General features: G+C 36.0%; 1 protein-coding gene across 1 annotated transcript in view; it reads right to left on the bottom strand.

Moving 5' to 3' along the window:
• Nucleotides 1-8,098: 8,098 nt before the first annotated feature.
• Nucleotides 8,099-20,948, bottom strand: part of LOC116176222 — a 29,592-nt gene continuing 16,742 nt past the window's right edge. Inside the window, exons 2-3 of the mRNA XM_031494702.1 lie at nucleotides 8,880-9,029; nucleotides 8,099-8,163 (exon numbers count right to left, since the gene is read on the bottom strand). Coding sequence (XP_031350562.1) covers nucleotides 8,099-8,163; nucleotides 8,880-9,029 — 215 coding nt within the window. The remainder of the gene's footprint in view (nucleotides 8,164-8,879; nucleotides 9,030-20,948) is intronic.

Here is a 20,948-nt window from a genome sequence, read left to right as displayed (position 1 = left end):
AAAATGGCATATGGATTGAATTTTTGGACCCTCTTGCAGAGCTCCGATCTCGAGATATTCTCATGGCTACTGCCAAAATTTCAATAAAATCGGTTCACAAAAATTAACCTCTGCGCATTCGCACGTACGCAGCTTTTCAAGAGTTTAATATAATCGATCGTGGATCGGTCCATAGGAATTTGCTGCCACTACATCCAGACCTCGATCCAGACACAAATTTCTGGCGATTCTTGGACGTTTCCCGCCTTCTTCACGGATTAAAAAAATAGTGCAACTTACTTATGCGACAGATCTCGTCTATTGAATTATGCAGAATTTTTCTTTTTCGAACGCTTGCTTGAATTTTTTGTATTTTGAACCGAACTTTAGAGGCGCATCATTTCGGTGGTGGCAATGAACAGGTAAGGAAACGTTAGGACAAACCAAAAAAAAATGGAATAAAGGTTTTCGCTAAAAAGCATTATGCGGGTCACTCTGTAATTGGGCACAAAACAAGAGAAGGATAATAAATAAATAAATTTTATGGAACTCAAATTCAACTGAAATTAATCTACTACCTACTACTTAAAAATCAAAAATCTCGAGACAAGTTTGTTGCGTGGAAAACGCACGTACCAGGTGAGGCCGCCGTTCTTTTAAAAAATGGCTTCTAGAGCGCCCTTAGATCATACATTAAGAGAGCGCCCATCTCGATGCACATAAGCTACGATATAAATAAAGATACTGTATACCGCTATAACTCTTTCTAACAGTCGTTTTCTGTGTCCTTGCCTTTTGTTTAAATAAAGATAAGATGAATTTAGTACAAAAAAACGTCTTTAAGAAACAGTAAAAGAAAAGGCGATAAGAATGTCAATACAATAAAATTTTAACAGTGAGAACTTGTGTAAGTTAAACTCATTATGAATACTCAGGGAGGAAATGAAATAATTAAAAATCTTTTATTTATTTACCGTAGTAATTTAATTGTAATAATGAGGACAAACGGTTGTTTTACAAGGCGTACGTACAGCCATCCACAAGAGAAATCCAAACGTTGTGTTTAGATTGTATCAAAATCCCACCCAACCCATAGAAAACAACACGTCAACAGCAAATGCTTTGTTATCCGGGATGCGTCTACTTACACTTTTACAAATGTGGATTTTTAGAAAATCATTAATTAGGACGATGGTAAATTTGATGGGAGACTGACGAGTACATGTCGTGTCGTGTACGAAAATTCTAAGCAGTAAAACTGTCATACATCTTTACCCGCAATAAAAATTCATCCGAACTTGGCTACGTGTGAAAAATAACACGGCAGTGTAATAATATTGACAAAAACTGCGTCTGGGGCGGAATCGTAATTTCTAAGCTCGTATTGCATTAGCTATATCTATAGTGATATTCATTTAGAAGTAGACATAGGGCTTTCCTATATGTCTACGCTCAGTGGCGGAACAACGTAGTCACGGGCCTGTGTGCGAAATTTTTTGGTGGGCCCCCACTATGATACGAAGTATTGATAACAATATTAATTTAGGTATAAATTTTGGCTACAAAAAAAACCAATTGATAAGTATTTATGTTCCTGAACCACAACATAGAAAAATACGAGGAAAAATATGTGGTAACCTTAGAGTCAGAGGGCGGATTCAGCGTTTACGCTTATCATTTCTCCACGATTTAGAAAATTGAATCTTACTTTCTCAGTTAACTTTTACTATTCAGAAAGTCATTCGTTCGGTTATAGTGTTATCTCATGACTCATGACAATTTATAGCTAATTTTTTTGTACCCTTGAAGTTATGCTGCGTATTTTAGTACAAAAAAATTAAATTTAGTACATTTCATTGACATTTCATTTTCAGTGCAATTAAAAAAATTACTCAATCGCTGGCTGTAGTTGGTCTCACGCCGTGCTAGAGGTATGCTGCAAAAGGTTCCATTTACCGTGTTTCCGTCTTTCCGTGAACAGTGTATTATTTCCGAGTGACAATTCCGGGTCCTGGGCCCCTTTTTAGCCCGGGCCCGTGTACTTCGCACACATTGAACACCGGTAGTTCCGCCACTGTTTACGCTTCTGAAAGACGCCTAATTTTATGCAACCAAAATAACTTCTTAAAACAAATGAAGACTTTACTGCCATATTAATATTAATTAATTGGAATATTATTGCTATGGCTTTATTATTTATTATTTATTAGAAAAAGTTGATATTGTGAATTGTTATAGTGCCGGTAGTAGTTTAAGGAGCCGTAAGAGACTTATTTTCTGTGTTGATCACTTTATCATAAAACACCCTAATTTTAACGGAATATATGAACCTGAATGTTATAATTTTTGTGGAAGAGAATCACATAAGAAACTTAAAGGAAATAGCAGCCGAATTTAATACTTCGTCATCACAACCTAAAAGCATACTATTTACTGTCGTATTTATTAATTAATAATTAATATCTATAATGGCAATGTAAAATGCGTATTTTGGTTGCATAAAATTAGGCGTCTTTCAAAAGCATTTTTGTAATTTGAAAGTAGACGTAGGAAAACTCAGCAGATAAAATTTAGCAGAGTTACCAAGTCTACAAATCATGCACTCGTTACAGAAGCAGGAAACTTTCAGTCGATGCGCAAACCTAGCGAGTGGGAAAGCATTCGGTATGAAAAAGGTAACCGTGCGGAACGAGGGAATCCTGTCCATTATATATCAATTATTAATGACCATTTCCAATTATATTGGCATTCGAATTTGGCATAATTATTGAAGATGTTAACAAACAGCTAGAGGGTGATCTCGATCTGCATGTGTATTCACAGGGAGGGCAATGGGAGGCATAGATCGCCGGTGGTTGGTCTATTGGGCAAGGGCCCTAGTCAGATGAGGGTCGAAACGGGAAATAATACACGTGAGCACGGCGCAACCCTTTCTCAAATAGGTATGAGATATGAGCTCCATCTTAACCCTTCAGGATGTCATCTCAAACGATGCATTCAACCCCAATCGCCAGTCGGAGCGGACGTCCAGGAGAGCTCAGCGCGATTTCGGGGCGAGAGGCCTCCAGGTGAGTTGCCTAATTAGTTGGCGGTTAAAGCAGACGGCCAGTCAGACCGAATGCTGCCAATGCCAACCCTTAAGACCGTACGTGTAGATTACAGAGGGACGTTTCTAATGAAAGGTGAATTTGCAATAGGTTTGTTGCATCCTTAGATTACACATATTATATGATCTAAGGTTGCATCTTAATAATGAGTTCTGACAGAATAAATTCTATGGTTCTTACCAACAACATAGAATAACCACTCTATGCCAACAATTAGCCCCACCTAATTAGCTTGTTAAAAATACCTACCCTTCCGCCCATTTCATTACAATTCTTTGTATCATTTTCGTGTTCTACTTAAATAAAGCGTGGCAACTCTGGTGGTGGAAGATGGAATAGAAAAATAACGCGAGTGATATAAAATGTTATTTTCCGGTGTTAAGATAGATTGGAAACTCAATCTCGTGGTGATTATTTCGTCAAAAACACTCGTTAGTCTGGTTGGATGTGTTTCCTTCGATTCGATTTTCTAAACTCCACTCGTTATTTAAATTTCTTTGGTATTGATTTTCACCTGTTGCCGTAAAGCGGTAAAGCTTTCAAGCTGAAAGGTTTTATATTATAACTTGCTGAAGGAATTGAGGACTACTGACACGCGTTGCGATCTTATTCATTTAGAACTGACAGTTTCGCGATAGAGTGACATAGAAACTCTTCTATAGTCCAGAAACGGGGATATGTAAACAAAGGGCTTCAGAGGGTTACAAACGCCCACGCTGCTTTCAATGCAGTGACAAAGTTACCCATAGCAAATTGTCTATTAGAGCATTCGATGCTCTGGAATGATGTAAATAGTGGCGGTATAAAGCCACACTTGGTAATGTGATTAAATAGAAATAACTTTGTTAGAATCATTGATTTAAGCTTTCCGAATGAATGTCACTTGTTGAGAATAATTCAGAGCTATGCTGTAATGTAATTAACTATCCTTGCTGTACGAACGGTTCTCATATTTACACAAGTTTTTTAGAGCGCGATTTCAGCTGAAAAGCTATTTTTGTTTCTCCATTTCAACTGAAGTTGATTAGTCTTTGGAGCGTGTTTGGACAGTACAACTGATTGTAGAAATTTCGTTCTTTTGTTCCTTTTCAGTTTAAAAATAGATGATGAGTACCTATCATAATGTTGTTAAGAAAATTTATTGTAGCTACTCTACAAAAAAAGTGTTATACACAGGGATTTTGATGCTCTTTAATTTTGCATAGAACAATTTTTTTCCTAAAAGCAATTCTGACTTAGTTATGAGTCAAAAACCATTTATTTCCGGGTTGTCATTTGCGGTTAAGGCATTTCGCGGCGGGAAACTTTATTCCATCGTGTTCAACACATTTTTTTCATCCAGAAACCGCTTAGATCAATTCTTTTGCAATTTGTTCTCGGTTACTATCAGGAGATTATTAATTTCCCTTTATCGTTATGAAACGTGTACAAAACTTTATTTCATAGCAAAGGCCACAGAAATCAATATAAAATTTCTAAAAATACTCTAAGTATTTACTTTACACATCCAAAATAGCAACCTTTAGTTCGCATCTCGTCGTTTTCATGGACACAATATTGTATTTTGTTCGGAACTTCATTTTATACCGTGCTCCGCGTCCCATTTTTAATAAGAATGGCAGGTGTCATTGAAAGGCACAATGATTTATTGCACTGTATCTACCCTTGCCGTTAAAGTGATTACATACTACTCTTACGAATAAAAAGACACTTGACTACTCGTTCAAACCTATTAAAATGTCATCTGCTATAAAATAATTAAATTTCTCCTCCTAATACAAAAATATCCCCATATATCAAAACTTATTAAGTTAAAAATTGAACATAAACCCTCAATGAATTCCAAACTAATAAATCTCCTTATTCAATAATGATCGACCACGCTAATTTACAGAATTCACAATAATTTTCCAAAAGACAAATATGATCACGGGCAAAAATTTGCATAGATAATGGAGGTACAAGTAACAATATAAAAATCTTACCTGTAATGTAGTAAAGGCCGTCGCAAGAAAAGAGCTCTCTTCGAACGATACCAGCCTAAAACAAACGAACGAAAAAAGGAAAACCACAACCCGAGTTAAGTGACTCGGTAATTGATTAATTAATTAGTGTTTGAAGAGCGTACTGCAACTCTGTGTAACCGACATTCAAAATCGAATACCTCAACAAAGTACGACGGTTCCTGAAGGAGGACAACGTACCCAACAATAATCGTACCGCGTTCAAAATCGATCATATATCGATGTGAGTAACAACAGTGAATAATTACGAACAATTAATGACATTTAGATAAAAGAATTGTCTTTGCAATGCTCCTTGAAGAGGAGTTTTCTAATTTTTTGGTAGTGATCCTAACAACATATAAAAAAATCAGCTAGCGATTTCTAGTGCTAGCCTAACTGCTAGGCGTTAACGTATTAATACGCAAGCGAACATTTTTCGTTTCGGTGCATATTTGGATTAAGGTTTTCCCGTTTAAATAAATTGTTCCCATGAAACTGTTTGGGGTCTAAGGTGCAAAACATTCCTTTGCGCCAAATTTGTAGTGGCAAGTTACCTAAAAAAGACTAATTTATTAATCGAAGTCCAATTTGTTTAGATGAAGTGCGCACAAAATTACGAACTAAACGGATACTGGTAAAATGGTTAAGGATAATTAATTCAAGCTTATATTTGCAGTTAAAACCCTAACTTACAAAGGTGCACTTTTTGGTATTTATACATTGCGGAACATCAATAATTTATTCCTGTGAATAACTTAAAGTTCAACTAATTAATCAAAGTAAGGCCAACGTGATTATGATTTTATTAAAAATTTAATTTACATTTGGTACATCAAGTTTATGACTTTCCCTTTGTTGGTTGGCTATAATGAGGGTTAACAGTGCTCAAAGATTCGGGAGCTGAGTCGTGGATCTTGTACTGAGTGTTGTTTGAAGGGGGCGCCAACCTGTCTTAAACCAACTTGCCCAATGACAGGTAATCGGACAAGCTCATAACGAAATGCAAAAATCGATCCTATTATTAATTTATTTAAACAGGTAATTGACTCGGTAGGTAAGTATAACTTGACGATGATATCGATAACGTAATTTTTGTGTTTCAGATGAATGATCATTCAACGGACTTCAATATTGGACTGATAACTCTAAATAACAATTGACAATTTAAGGACAGCACAACATTAGCAATTAATTCTAGGATGGACAATTAATAATAGACAAATATGCTTAATTTAAACAAATAAACTTGACATCTCCTTTCAAATTTTGTTATCTCAAACCTCAGAGCATTGTGTGAACCATTATCCACATGGACAGCACGTACATACAGGTGGACGGTGGGATGGCGGCTTATCACCATAGAATTAAAATCTTATCATCAGGAACAGCGCTTGTTATTCCGCAGTTACTTGTGCAGGTAATAAATTTGCGTCCCACGTGACGTCAGGGGCGGCTACTATATATTTTTTCCAATTTCCAGTACTTAGGGGTAAGAGCCCTAAAAGGTAACGCGTACGCTAATATGACGAATATTCCAAATTAATAGCTTACTTAAGGTGACAAACGGCTCTTGAAAGAATTTTAGACAACCATTGAAATGTAGATTAAGTTATTGCCTAATTAGGTTTGTACCGGAATAATTGCACGTAGTATAGGTAGGTAACCAAAATCGCGTTATTCTCGCTACCCAGCCCCACTGACTTAAATAAGTCTCGAATCACAACGTAAATTATTATGTCCGTGGGAACGTTTCTTTTTCCACGACCGCCACTCGCCCCTTTTCTTGGTCCCGCTCAAAAATCCCTCCCATCACAAGTTGTGTATACACGCATGCGTTCCCACATCAGACACAGTGTCCTCCATCGGCCACACCACCCAACCGTTCCCGCCTCATTCAAAAAAGAATAAATTGTTCATAAACCTAATCCACAATTTCTGCAAATTTAGAACGCTACAAGTTCATCGATCTTTTAAATAATAACCGATGTATGGAAAACGGGAGTTAGAACGATCGTATTTTCATTATGTAATATATTCAAACTCGTCAATTTATGTTTCATGTTATAAAAAGATAAACAGAACCAACGTTCCGCAAGGTAAGAGTAATTATTTATTACTAGCTAATCGTGATATTATAGCTATTTATATATCAAGTACATAAACTGGGTCTTTATGGACGAGCCGTTTATTTAGCCGAGCGAACTTGCGAGCGAGGCACAAATAAACAAGGCGAGTCCCCATAAAGCGTATTTATGGATGCGATATATACAAAGCTTTATGTACGAGTAGAACAACCCTTAAAAATGAAAATTTCATCGAATTCAATAAACGATAAAATCTATATATCATTTACAACAGATGTCAAGCATTTGTCAAGTATTTCTAAAATACTTGAATTTACCTTGGATTGATACATAAATACGACTGTCACATTGACAGGCGGCCGTTTTACTTTATCATTATGGACTAGGCCATAATATTGCAAATTATGGCCACTAATTGCGACCGTAATCACCGCATTATCAAGCAGTCGTACATAAAGTATTTTATTGCAAAAGCTTAATTGTTACAGTACAATTTTTCCCTGCAAAAAGGCGGCCTACCTATTCACGTGGAAAAAGCTCCGAAAAACATAACTTTAAGCATGTATTACATAATACCACTACGAGTATATGTTACACGAGATTGCAGAACTTTTCCTTCCACTTGCACATGAAAGGAAATGTAACGATACCTCGAACGATACACAACAAGGGATATAATGAAAGGCAATCCTCTTTTTCTTTCAGTTATTAATAATGCTTCATCGTTTGACTATGCCTTCATAATTTATCTCCTTTGTCGTTTCGATCCTTTATTTCAAATAATCCGAGTATTCCTGAATTTCAAAATTCGTAACATTGACAAAGGCATTCGACAAGTGGATGATATTTTAAGATGATTTATTATCTTAATAGTGAAATGTAATCTCCGCCAAAGGGAATTAAGGGCTAATTGTGCGGGAATCTAACTAATGATATTATTTCCTAAAACGCTATTTGTAAATAGAGCGTGACTATTAAATCCATTATCTGTACATATATCACATTTATAAGTAGTACCAGCAATCGACCTGTTAACAGAGCGATTTGCTGTTACAGCACAATAGTCGAAAATGCAACCCTCTGGGGTAGATTTCCGTTTCTTGGCATTCCTTCCATAAATGTCAGTTTTATTCAAATTAGCATTAAAAAAATAAAGCAGTAATACAGAAGAAGCGCATAATTATCAAATATGCGAAAAGTTTCTCGAACTCTAAAGGAACAACTTTTAGTTTAATTTCCCCAGGTACAATATTGACATTATATTTTTGGGAGACTAAGCACGATTCATATTTTAGCTCAGTATGGTAAGATTTCCAACACCCTACCTCAGAGACAGCGTGCAAAAAAAACACGCGCGCTAGTACGTTTTCTTTGAAAATTCTCTGTAACGCGGTTACATAATATAAGAATTGAAAATTGTGACTCTACCTTGCCATGTATCTGCAGTAGAGCTCGCAGAAGCGGCCTTTTTTAACGAACTGAAGAACCCGCTCATGAGGGCATTTCTTCAAGTACCACACACTCATCACTACACTGAGCATATGACACTCTGTCTGCGGAACTCCGTTGCAAGTAAATTCAAAGAAAAAGTTATACGCGCGTTACAACTTCATCCGCTTACATCCCGTGTAAACGAGCGAGACAAAGGATTCGTGGTGTTACAAGAAGCGTGCATGGATGGGGAAAGTATTGATCAAACTTACGTTTATGAAGGTGGTTACTGATGACGTCACAGTGGGCCTCTCTCTGACGACGCAGCGCATCGCGACGCTTGAGTTTTCGTACCAAAGCACAGCCGCTGCGAATAACATGGTTTTCCAATTGCTGTATTAGCGCCGAAAGTTCGACAACACCTACAAAGTAAACAAGTCTTAAAATAAGTTTAAGTTTTAATTAAAAATTAAGCTGGCAAATATCATAAATTTTGGGAAACGCACGTTCTTTCATAATCCACATTTAGGGATGTTTAATATCAAATACGCTCTAGCTAGACAAATTGTTAGCGCGCTACAAAAGTTTGCGTGGGATCATAGTTATCTGTGAGGTGTTTACCAACAGAGTGTTGCAATTGATCCATCATACTATTTTATTTATATAAGTCATGCATTATTTAGCTTCTGCTCTTTTTCTATACTTTAACCATTAATCTTCACAAAAAAGAAGGACGTTTCAATGCACCGCAGAGAATATTTTTAGACATCTTTTGTATTCATTTTCTCATATCAAATTCTCAAATATCGTTCCTTCGGAATTTTTACTTCAAATCGGACACGTCTGTTTGATTCGTAACAAGAAATATCACGCGACTCGATAAAAACTCGTTAATCTCGACCTCCACTAATTATCTTTCGTCCAATAAAGATCAACTTAATTCTTGCTGCTCAGTTGTAACAAAAAAGATACATCTAACAGTATATTATTCAACGAGCAAGTAATGAAATCTATTAATCATGAAGATGTGGAATTTATCCGAATCAGTAATAGCCATTATTACTACGAATATTAACAAAATTGAAATGAAAATAAGTAGCCTCGAATTGTCTTGCATGAGCCTTTCCATTTACCGTTGGTCGGATGATATTGGTGTAGTCAGAATGATTTATAGCAGGTTGATACTATACTAGTGCTGTCAACAACACTAGACAGAATAATTTAAGGAAAATAAACCAATAGCGTCGCGAATAAACTAACGTAACTACTGAATCTTCAACCGTCCATTTTGGATGATCAAAGTTGAATAATCTGAATGAACTGAATGTCCCTCTTTATTCCTTCAACCCACCTTTTATGCAACCACTTATGGCGTTCCACTTCTCTTTCGTAAGGTCATTTTTCACAAAGTTAAACGCTCATATCGCACGTAAGCAGCATGCTACCAATTGTTTTATTATCAAAGGCACTAAACTTATCACAGCTGTACAGCTTTATATAAAAATGCTTAAACAAACCTTAAAAGACAATAAAATTTAACAAAAAATACAATTTCATTCAATTTACACGTCTTATCCAATTAAAAAAAAGTTATCATTTGTAATACCTACCTAATATTTTTTTCTAGAACTTGTAACCACTTATTATAGAGTGTCTTTGTTTCGTAATAATACAATACGTGTTTCTTTCACCGTATTCAAGTAGGATAAATTACTTAGATACTCCAATAAGTCTGTCAAACGTAACGCTGACTTGAGTTAAGTCAACGATCCATATCGATCACGACAATCACGTCACGCCGATATTAATTAAAACTTCGATTACGAATTCTAAAGGGGGATTTGGGTCAGTTTATGTTGTGTATTTCGTGCACTCATTTATTGCATTGCTTAAGGTGGATGCCTCTGCTTGCATTTCTATTGTATGTATGCAATTAGGTTCATTGTTCCTTGAATTGTGATGTGATTGCTGGCGTTGTTTGTAATAAGTACTGAAGCTAGACGGTACCTTCTTGTCTTAAATGTTATTTCCTTACCGTTTGGTATTACGAATTTGGTTTCCGCTTAAGTAACCTTTGATCTGTGCTTTTATTTAGATTCAACGTTTTATTCAATATTCTTACGCCATCTAGGTGGTCTCTAATTTAGATGTTAATTTCGTAGTAGATTTCTCATTACCTTAATTCTTTATTTTCGTTGTAGAGATTTCTTACTTCAAATAGTTCTTGGTTTCGCCCCCAAGGTCATGCAGTGTTTTACATGTTTTTTTTTCTATCCCTTCTCCCATTAATTTGGTCTTACGCATTCGCTTTATCTCTTCCTCTTAGTACCGATTTTGCTTTTGCATTGATTGGATGCAAATGTCTTTTGGTAGGTACGTCATTACTTTTCTGACTTCACGTCTACCTGAACAATGGCTTTTCTTTTGGATTTACCATATTTATCCATATATCTTTGGAGTGATTCTTTCACGAACTTATAAATTAAGATGGACTGCTGATCAAACAGTTGCATAGAGGTAGAAATGGCCCTAGCATGGGCGCGGCCATGATGTGCACGTTTTAGTTATTTTCTAGGGGAATTTTCGTAGTGCTCAAGTTTTGAGACTATTGCAGCCTTGGAAAATGACATGTCACAATAATTTATTTAGAACACGTGAGGTTAATGCTTGTTTATTAGTTGATTTGAATTTCTTTCCTTCTCTTGATGTCTGTGGCTGTGGTTCGATTGAAACGTTTTTACGGATCTGTGTTTTGCATTTAAACAATACGAGATATGTACAGGGTGGTTCAAAATGGTAACTGATAGCACCTTCGATTGACACTTTTATTCAGAGAATATGATTATGATAGAAGTTTCATACCACGCTAGATCGTAGAAGCTACAGTCTACTACTGTTTTATTTCAAATGGAGGCCATATTGGAAATGCAATTGAGGACAAAAAAAGAACTTCATTTGAATATATCGCCATCATAGCCATGCTATTTCAGCAGGATCTAGTTACCCGTGGATGTTTTCTTGAGAAATGAATGGAAAATTCAATTTTTTGTTACAAATTTATGTAAAAGTATATCATTCCGTAACAATCCAATATGGCGCCCATAAGACATACGAAAGTAGTAGCCTGTAACTTTTACATCTAGCGTGCTATGGAAATTCTGATAACAGATTCAGATTCCCTGAAAAAGTGCCCATAGAAGCTGCTAACGAGAACCATCCATTTCCGAAAATGGGAAAATAAAAACGTAATTTGACATTTTCAGTGTTTATGGGATATCTCAGATTTTTCAACATTTCAAAAGCATTTTTTTAGTCACAAAATGGGGCCCCAATTTAACCTGCTCAGTATTTCTTCCTGTTGCGGAGATTTCAATTGTGAGCCACGAATTTGAACCACCCTGCACATTTATTACGCAGCATATTTTTATCATTACGTACCTATATACTATACTAGTTTATTTAAATTGGAAATTAATTATATCAATAGAAATTTAGGTATTTGTGTACCGCAAAGTACATTTCTTGAATTTACGATCACGCCGCCGTCACGTTTATGCTTGCATATTTGATATTGTACGAGAAACCCGTGGTCGAACCAAATTTTACTTTTATAGTGTAAAGTCATTCCAATTATTAATTCTTTTTGAGTATTAATTACAGTTTTAGTGTCAGATTTGCCTCCGTGTCACACGTTAGCATTGCTATTTCGCAATATTTTATGGGAAGCACGATACACTACCCCTTTCATTTGTTTGTTTTGTTATTGTCTGTTACAGATTAACAGAACGTGCCCTTTTGAGCTCACAAGGGCGCGACCCGAAGTTCAAAGATAAATTTGGTTATTCTCGTCGATTCCTTGATTAACGTTTGATTACATGCTGGTTTCCAATACAATCAAATTGGAATTATTACATTTTCTGAGCGATTAGAGCTCCGTCATTTCTACGGAAGCCTATTTTGATATTAATATTTTCTCTGACTATTTGTTGATCCCTTTTACTAAAAATCAATTGAAATTCAAATATTGACATCGCAGATCTATATATTACAGTGACCTATTTGTAATATTTTTGAGATCATTACGCTCGATTGTGACATCAATTATTGCTTATGTTCTATGCATACCATGGATATTATTCCTTTGGCTTTTCAAGACCAAAACAAGGATCTCTTGGTCTGCCTTGTTTTTCCCTTTTTAAGGGTTTTTTTGTGCCTATATGCAAAAAAGTGTACTATTTAAGAATATGTAATGAAAACTAGTGGTTGCTATTTAAGAAAAGATATGCTCTCTTTAACCGTACAGAAGAACGCCACTGGCCGCAAAATTAAAGTACGTAGATTGGAAGACAGCTTTCGTAAAAAGTTTCTTTAAAGTATATGTTCTGTTGGAGATATATTCAGTGTTCCCAACAAAATTTTCACATTGTATATTTCTGAGGAGAAGGTTTTCAATCGAACGTGAGCCGCTCAGGTGGAGTCTAGATCCTTTACCACAAGACGCCACACGTTACATTGCGACAGCACTGGATTCGCCTTCTAATATAAGTAGTTGATTGAACGGTCAATGGACAAGCTTCATGATGTTGATAATACAATATTTAACCTATGCCATTAAATTATAGATCGGAACTAATACACTAGTAAAAAAAATCTGTACTGCCTGTGACGTCATTTGACCTAATCGAGTGCGATCGTTACTGTGGTAATGGTGCGACGCACCAATAACCAACGGTACACGTACTAAGCAAACGAATAGGCATCGTATGCGAATTATTTTTCCAGGTGCAATTTTAAAGTTTTGTAACTTTTTCATTTGTGGAGGTATTTTAATGACTCTTTTGTACTTGTTTTCATTTTACTTAAATTTTCATAATTAATTTACAACAAAAAACTGGAAACTTCTCTATTATGTATTATTTTTCGCATTTTTCGCATGCACCGTGAATGGTACGGAAGAACAGAAGGACCCACTTATCTCTGTTAATGACATTCTCGGCGCCAAGTTTAAATGATCGTTACGATTTCTGAAATAATCCAATTTTCTGCGCGCACATTACAGTCGTTTAACAAATGGACAAACAAATACATGTCGATATAAACATTGAACAAAAACACTATTTTTATTCAATGATATAAAGTACATTGTAGTCCATGCACATAAATACAGAGTATATTATTTACATCCATTAGGTATGTGCTATGTATGTACGTACATAGTACACACACTGTATGTGTACCCGTAGTAGTGTTACCCATCTCGAGACTCAAGCAGAATCACTCCTGTAGAGTAAGATATGATAATACATTTTACTTTTACCTAACGTGCGAAAAGAAGTAAAAACGAACGGACAGATAATGTTAATATTTTTTTAAACGAATCGAAATTGAGTGCCTAATTTTTTTTACTTTTGTAACATAATGGCCTACAAATCGAAGACAATTTTATTTAATATGCGACATTCAAATACACTTCGTGCTTTATCTCCAACGCGATAGCAGGGTACCATTCCCGTAATGTCTATCATTCCACCCGAAACAAAGTGAAGCCGAAGAGCATATTGTGTATCATTTGGCACAACCATTATGGGGTAATTTATAGGTAGTGAATTTTCTCAAAGGCTCAATACCGAAAAAGAAAAGACAGTTATTTCGTTTATGCGATGACAATCTTCTAAAACCGACGTTGATGTCTCTACGGATTTAGATTACTAATGCTTTTCGTATAACTTATTACATAATACGGCATGTAATGTAATTACGAGGAAGTAAACGTGGCAGATTTAGTAGTGAAAGGAAACGTGATAATGTTTTTAATACCCTCTTGCCTCGGGGTAAGTTGTACATCTTACAAATCCAGCGACATGCTCTTTAATTTTATATTAGAAGTTTGGAAACACCCATTTGGTCTTGAAAATGTAGTAGACCAGCTAATTAGGTTTGAATACAGTACATAAAAAGAAGCCCTTGTATTTTCATAGCCCGAAAAAGAGAATAAACGATTCATCACATCTGACACTTCCCCGATTTTATCTCTGGAAAAACAGTGAATTCCGAGCAAAATCCCTACTTTCAGTATTGGATGCTATTAGAATTGGAAATTTCTTTTCTACACACAAACTTTATAATTGTGTGGACAAAAAAGATACACTCCAGCTAAAGCTAACGCAACGATCTTATGAAACACGTTGAAAATTGCGTACACCATAACGCCAGGAAGCAACATAACATTCATCCCTAATATATAAGAAAAAGTGCATAACATCCCGAGTTTCCAGAAAGCTCATTACCGTCTCGAGAAAATTCATACTACCAAGTGGGATAGATACACGGTTTCGTGTAATTTATTTTTCCCCCGGGCTACTGTATTTTACATTTTATCTAAATAAAGCCCTGATGCATATTCACCGAATCTCCATAAATTTAAGCAATTATTTATGATAATTGTATTTCGTGAAGTAATAAACAGCTTTTGGTATTTCATGCGCCGTTATAGGTGAGCAATAGCATTTTTCGCCACGTTTTAATGTACGCTTCGGCATACATTCTCGAACCGTCATTTTTTGTGCATTTTCCAACGACATTTGGTGCGCTATTACAGTCACTTTATCCGTCCGTCCGTCCGTCTCTCTACTCCTGCAGCTTTCAATATATTTAGTTCGTTCTTTTTTAATTCGGTAGCTTATAGCTCTGACACCTGAATCAAGAAAATCTTTACGATTAATGTGCACATGCGCAGACTGTGCAATATCAATTTTCTTATTTATGGAGATATTTCTTTAAAATTTTAACCAAAGATGCTTTTAGTAAAAGAAAAGAAGCTTGTGCCTAATTACAGAGTGACCCACATAATGATTTTTAGAGGTGCCCCTGCAGAAGGTCTTAAGATCTTCTATACTACTCCGGTATTTACATTCCGAATTAGGAAAACTGCAGGAAACACTAATTCGGAGTAGCCGGTAGAATGCTCGAAACTGATCTAAGGAATTTCCCATCTCTTCCACAGATAAAAAATTCTTACTTCAGTCCAGGTTCGAACACTCGACCTTCCGGCTATGTAGCCAAACGCTCTACCACTGAGACACATACGATTTTTGTTCGTCCAAAGAGCGACAATATTTACTTTAATACCTTCCCAGTGATACGGTGAAGCGAATTGGACACTGGGGGATCGAAGCGATTAGTATTAAATGCTTTTCGATTAAAAATTTGAGGTGTGTCAATTATAGCAAGTAAAAAAGTGTCATTTTAGTCTAGCCACAATTACAAAGATGTCGCTTTAAACAAACAACAAATCCGTAATTAGTAATATTACCCACAGATTTGCAATTGTGAGTATATAATATTGCATTTTGAGTCAACGAAGAACAGAAGAATTTTCTTGAACGTAACTAGAGACATCTATCAATGACAAGCAGAAGTAGCGCGATTGTTTAAAGCAAAATAACGAGCGATCAAAAATGAGTTGCTGTCGAGTCGCCTTTGGAAATTCAAGTTAAGTACGATTTACCATGTAAACAAAAATTCTAAAGGTGACTCGACAGCAACTCATTTTTGATCGCATTGTATAAAGCAAAAGTAATAAGTCACCTCCATTTGTGGCGCGCCCTTAAGGCGAAAACCTATTTTTTTTCATTTTTTTGGTTAGTGAACAAAAACGGACGGCATTCTACCACTTTAGGTCGGTCTCTGAGGGGAAGCAGAAAGTCACGTCAAATTTCAACACAGAGAGGCATTAGCGATTTTGGATTTGGTGCAAGCATAGTTTCTGATTGTCTTTTAGTGAGTACTCAGGTATGAGGTACTCTCCGATTAACATAATCGAATATGTAGTTTGAACCCTAGTGATAATGAAAAATCCCTAATAGTAAATTTGGACGCGAATACTAATATCCTGTTTCGCCACTGAACTGAAAGGTTTTTAATATGAATCGAGTATAAAATAGCAAGAGCGTTTGACCTTTCGTCGAGTGTGATATCCTTTTGTACTGCGACAGAAAAGCTTTCATATGAAACTGTCTAAAGAAAATGTTGATCTTTTTTCTAACTAAATCGTGAGAAATAAATTTTGTTTTCACGGAGTTAGTAACTAATATTTATTGCTTTTAGAATTTTTTTCTGTTTATTAAGTGATTCTTTGGTTATTGAATTTCACTGCTTACATTGCTTACATGAAACTTCCAGTTTTTCTCCGACTAAGCTTTTTGGACGCATCCTTTTCACTTTTTCAGTGACCACCATCGCCATCTTGTACTGAGACAGCAGGAAACTACCAGCCGCACCCCCATCTTGGTCTGGAGGTTTTAAGCAACGTTTTATTGTCCCTCGTCGCCAACATCTTTATCTATTGTGTTTTAATCCCTCACCGAAGCTAAAAATCGTTGCGGATTTCTGGGTGTGAAATTCCTAAAATTCTATGCTTTTAATGCTATTAACAAACACCGCATCCCTTTTCTCGGCAAACTTCACATGCGATGTAGTACTTTCTGTAAGTACTAAACTAAAAAACCCTACATTGTAACAGAGGTGCTCGTTGTAGGCTTAGAAAAATTTTGAATTCACAAATTTTCCAGTATAGGAAATTTTATATGTGTATCGCTTCATAGTAAATGAGAACGAAATGCGATAGAATTTCAGATATGAAGCGAGTGTGCAAGCAGATAAGACTCAAAACGTCACAGTGTTGCCGGATTTTCTGATATACCCAAACATGTATTAAAAAGCCTAAGATTGACTTGCGTCGAGTCTGTTTTGGTTTTCAGGCTTGACGATATTAGGAAAAATTGGGTGTGAGAGAAAGATTTTTCTCCGAACCTTCAAGGGGAACCTATGTGAGGGGAAACTGTGCCGCCAATTCGAAGAAATTATTGTCGTCTGTCCTTTTACATCCTTTGTGAGTTGCCGTCACGAGTAAAACACATACAAAATAGCGCATTTTTGCGTACTGTTATGTACAGGAATCGACCGTCTGGCTGATTAGACGACCTTTGCGCTTTGTCGCTCTTCTTTTTCATCTTTTCCTTTTTACACAACGCCAGCTAGACTCCTCGTCGTGTTCTCTAATCAATAGATCTCTATCTGGAAACTGGCCGGCTAGAAACGGAACCAACGGAATGATGTGAAATCTTATTGCAGCGAATTGATGTCTAACCAATGCTATCAACACCCGCCTGGCTGTCGTCGTTAGACCTATGCGAGATCACCATTCGGATGAAGTGGTACATATGTAAATTTACGTGGCAGTACTAAAAATCTAAAAATTTAAATAGAATTAATATTAATTGAAATCCACTAAAGGGCTTCAGTCCCACGTAAATTGTGTGTTATGGTTTTTTGTGTGAATTTATCTTTATGTTCATGTAATAGGAAATATTTGGAGTTGATCTGCGATTATAAATACGTACATTTTTGAACTAAACGCATACGTAAGCTAGTAACATTAATGCTATTCGCTGTACTACGAATTTACTTTCGTAACTTTTGACTCGCTTTTGGATGCGACCAAATACTCAAAAACTAATTTGGAATTGTGGCATTTTTAATTGCTGGCTATTTCTACAAATGCAATAACCACAGTGTAAAATAAGAGAGGAGTATGAATTCACTTTCTTTAGTATAAGCAAAATTAATCTAGTTTAGGTCCTAATTTTCCTAGTCCTAGCAGATTCGTATGGTGTTTTCTTATGAAAATCGCGATCGCGCGCGTTCACTTCAAAACGTGGAGCAAACCGACATAGAAAAAATGTATACAAGATAAGTTTGTAGAAAACTGAATTTCCCAACACCAAAGTCTATCTCTAAGCATTTATGAATAATAAGTATGTTTTACCGCAATACCTTTGAATGCACGATTTTATCGAGATTTTCGACATCTGCTATCTACGCATGCTTCTCATCCATTTATAAGCTTTCAAATTTTGTTTTGCGCCAATCGCACAATGTTCGTAAACTCTGTAAAATCCACACAATACTCAGAAAAACCACAGAATATCTCCTTAAATCGCTTACCAACTATAAGCATTGCGGACGTCAACACTCATTTGAATACTTATTATTCATAAACGGTTAAAACTAGACATGCCGTCGCGGGCATTTTGTGGAAAACTTATTCCTCTACAAGTCTACAGTATATCTTCTATAAATTTACCTTACGTTTACGTTTACACCCGTCTATATTTTAATAAACGTTACCTAACAAGGCACTCCGATTTAAGTGAGCATCTGGTAATTACAACCGATAATTTGTTTAACATCCATTAGCTTAGCAGGGTATTTTGTTTATGCTCTACTAATACATTGCCTATTAGCAACACTGCTAATACTGCGTAGTGCCATTATTAATTAAATTCTACTACAACAGCAATTTCAATTAAAACAAATCGACGGACGTACCTGATTGCGTACAATAATAGTATGGGGTTGGTCATTGTATAATATACGTTCTCCACTAACCATCATGCAGCTACGACACGTATACTGATTACAAAAGGGAGTAAATGTTTAATAGCATTTAAAACCTGCCATTCGTTAAATTAGAGGAGAAAGAGCCACAATTTGCATTCGATGTGCTTAAAATAGACACAAAATGTTAAAGTTACGTTGCATAACATTGTATTGTATGAGTTTGCGGAAAATGCGGTTGCAATTTCGGATGTATAATAAAGTTTTATATGAGAAAGTTGGCAATTATTCACGAATTCGGAGTTAATTTATCTGAGTGAATAATGCCTTTCACGAGTTAAATACTATACTTTTTCTACTTGTATTCAATAATTACAGTAATAATAACATTATGCATAATGGTTTTATTTTGTCATCAAACAATTGACAAAATTAGCAATGTACGTAAAATCCGGAGAAGTTAGAATTATATCGTCGTCACTGCTCATCATGATTGCACTACTGTCCATTTTTATCACAAAACTGATTTCTCGTAATTTGTTTGATTGACATTAATGTTTGACAACTGAATTTATCACGATCCGAGATCTTGATTTTTGCTACACACATGTTTCCAAGGCAACCCTACAATGTGAGCAGAAGAGTAATGACAAACTCGGAATACGATTGGCTGACAACAGTTGAATAATGAAAACATATTGAATAATAGATAACTTGTATTCTACCTAAGATGAAATGCTGAAATGGCAATATTCGAGCAGTATCTTGAAAAGATGAAATGCTGAAATGGCAATATTCGAGCACAAAACAGCACTAACGTAGCACTAATAATCACATGTGGTTTCACCTAGTTAAAAATGTATGGGGGGGGGGGCTAGTGAAGTTTCACACTTGACTTTTTTAGAAGCGGCGAAAGAATTTTAGATACTGGAATTTAACAGCACTAACATAGCACTAACACAGGAACACCGTTCATTATTCCGAGAAGTAAAATTTGAGTGTGAATTTGGCCCCGCCCCGGCTTTTATTTTTCTCATGTTACATAACAGCACTCACGACAAGCTTGGAGCACTAAAGAGCACTAACGTAGCACTAACTGTCGACACATGTCAAATCATTTCATGTGGGCGGGGCCAACTTTTGGTTTTAGTAATTTATGACAATTTCATAGACAACAATTCATGCGTAGGCTTTGTTACAGGTCTAACTAGACATTTTAGACATTTCTTCGCGATGAATTTAAGAACCAATTGTTTACATTGGTTGTTGTTTATAAATGAGTAACGAATAAAATATTGTACATTATACGCCAAGTAATAGTTTTTACTGGCTCTAGGAGATTACAGACTCGCCTAACGGCTCGCTTGAATATAAGATCTAATGGGTAGTATCATTATAGGGTAGGTTCGCTGTTATATTTGTGGGTGAAGGGTTTCCGAGGGCAGCCCTGGCGTGTTAAGTTCGAAAGAGCCAGATTATCGCGACATAAAATAAAATAAGAAATATGTGACGGTTCAGCGGAATCAAATCTGTATCTGGAAAACGGTTATTCTGGAGATATGATTGGTAGAATAGAATAGAATGGTCGATTAGCGTGTTTTTCAAAACATGCATGCGGTGGGAAAGGAGTTGTTCCGAGATAAACGTGGAAGAATACAAGAATACACTGGTAACATTGATTAAATAAAATAAATAAGTATTTAAACAATGCTGGTGCTCATGAGAGAGTTCGCGTCGAACAAATACGAAAGTAATAAGTCACTACCGAGTAATTTCATGATTGTTGTAAAAGGAAGTCGGGGAGTAGGTACGATAAGAACTAACAACATTTCGATATCAAGCATCCGTAATCTGACGCCGAAGTGTAGAACTACGAGGTATGTAAATTAAGTAATGAGACTGGCAACGTTGCATTTGATCTGGCAACACTGGAAGCACGGGGC

This window comes from Photinus pyralis, unplaced genomic scaffold (assembly GCF_008802855.1).
Source record: "Photinus pyralis isolate 1611_PpyrPB1 unplaced genomic scaffold, Ppyr1.3 Ppyr1.4_LG7, whole genome shotgun sequence".
Lineage (NCBI taxonomy): Eukaryota > Metazoa > Arthropoda > Insecta > Coleoptera > Lampyridae > Photinus > Photinus pyralis.
This window is presented reverse-complemented; position numbering and strand designations above follow the sequence as displayed.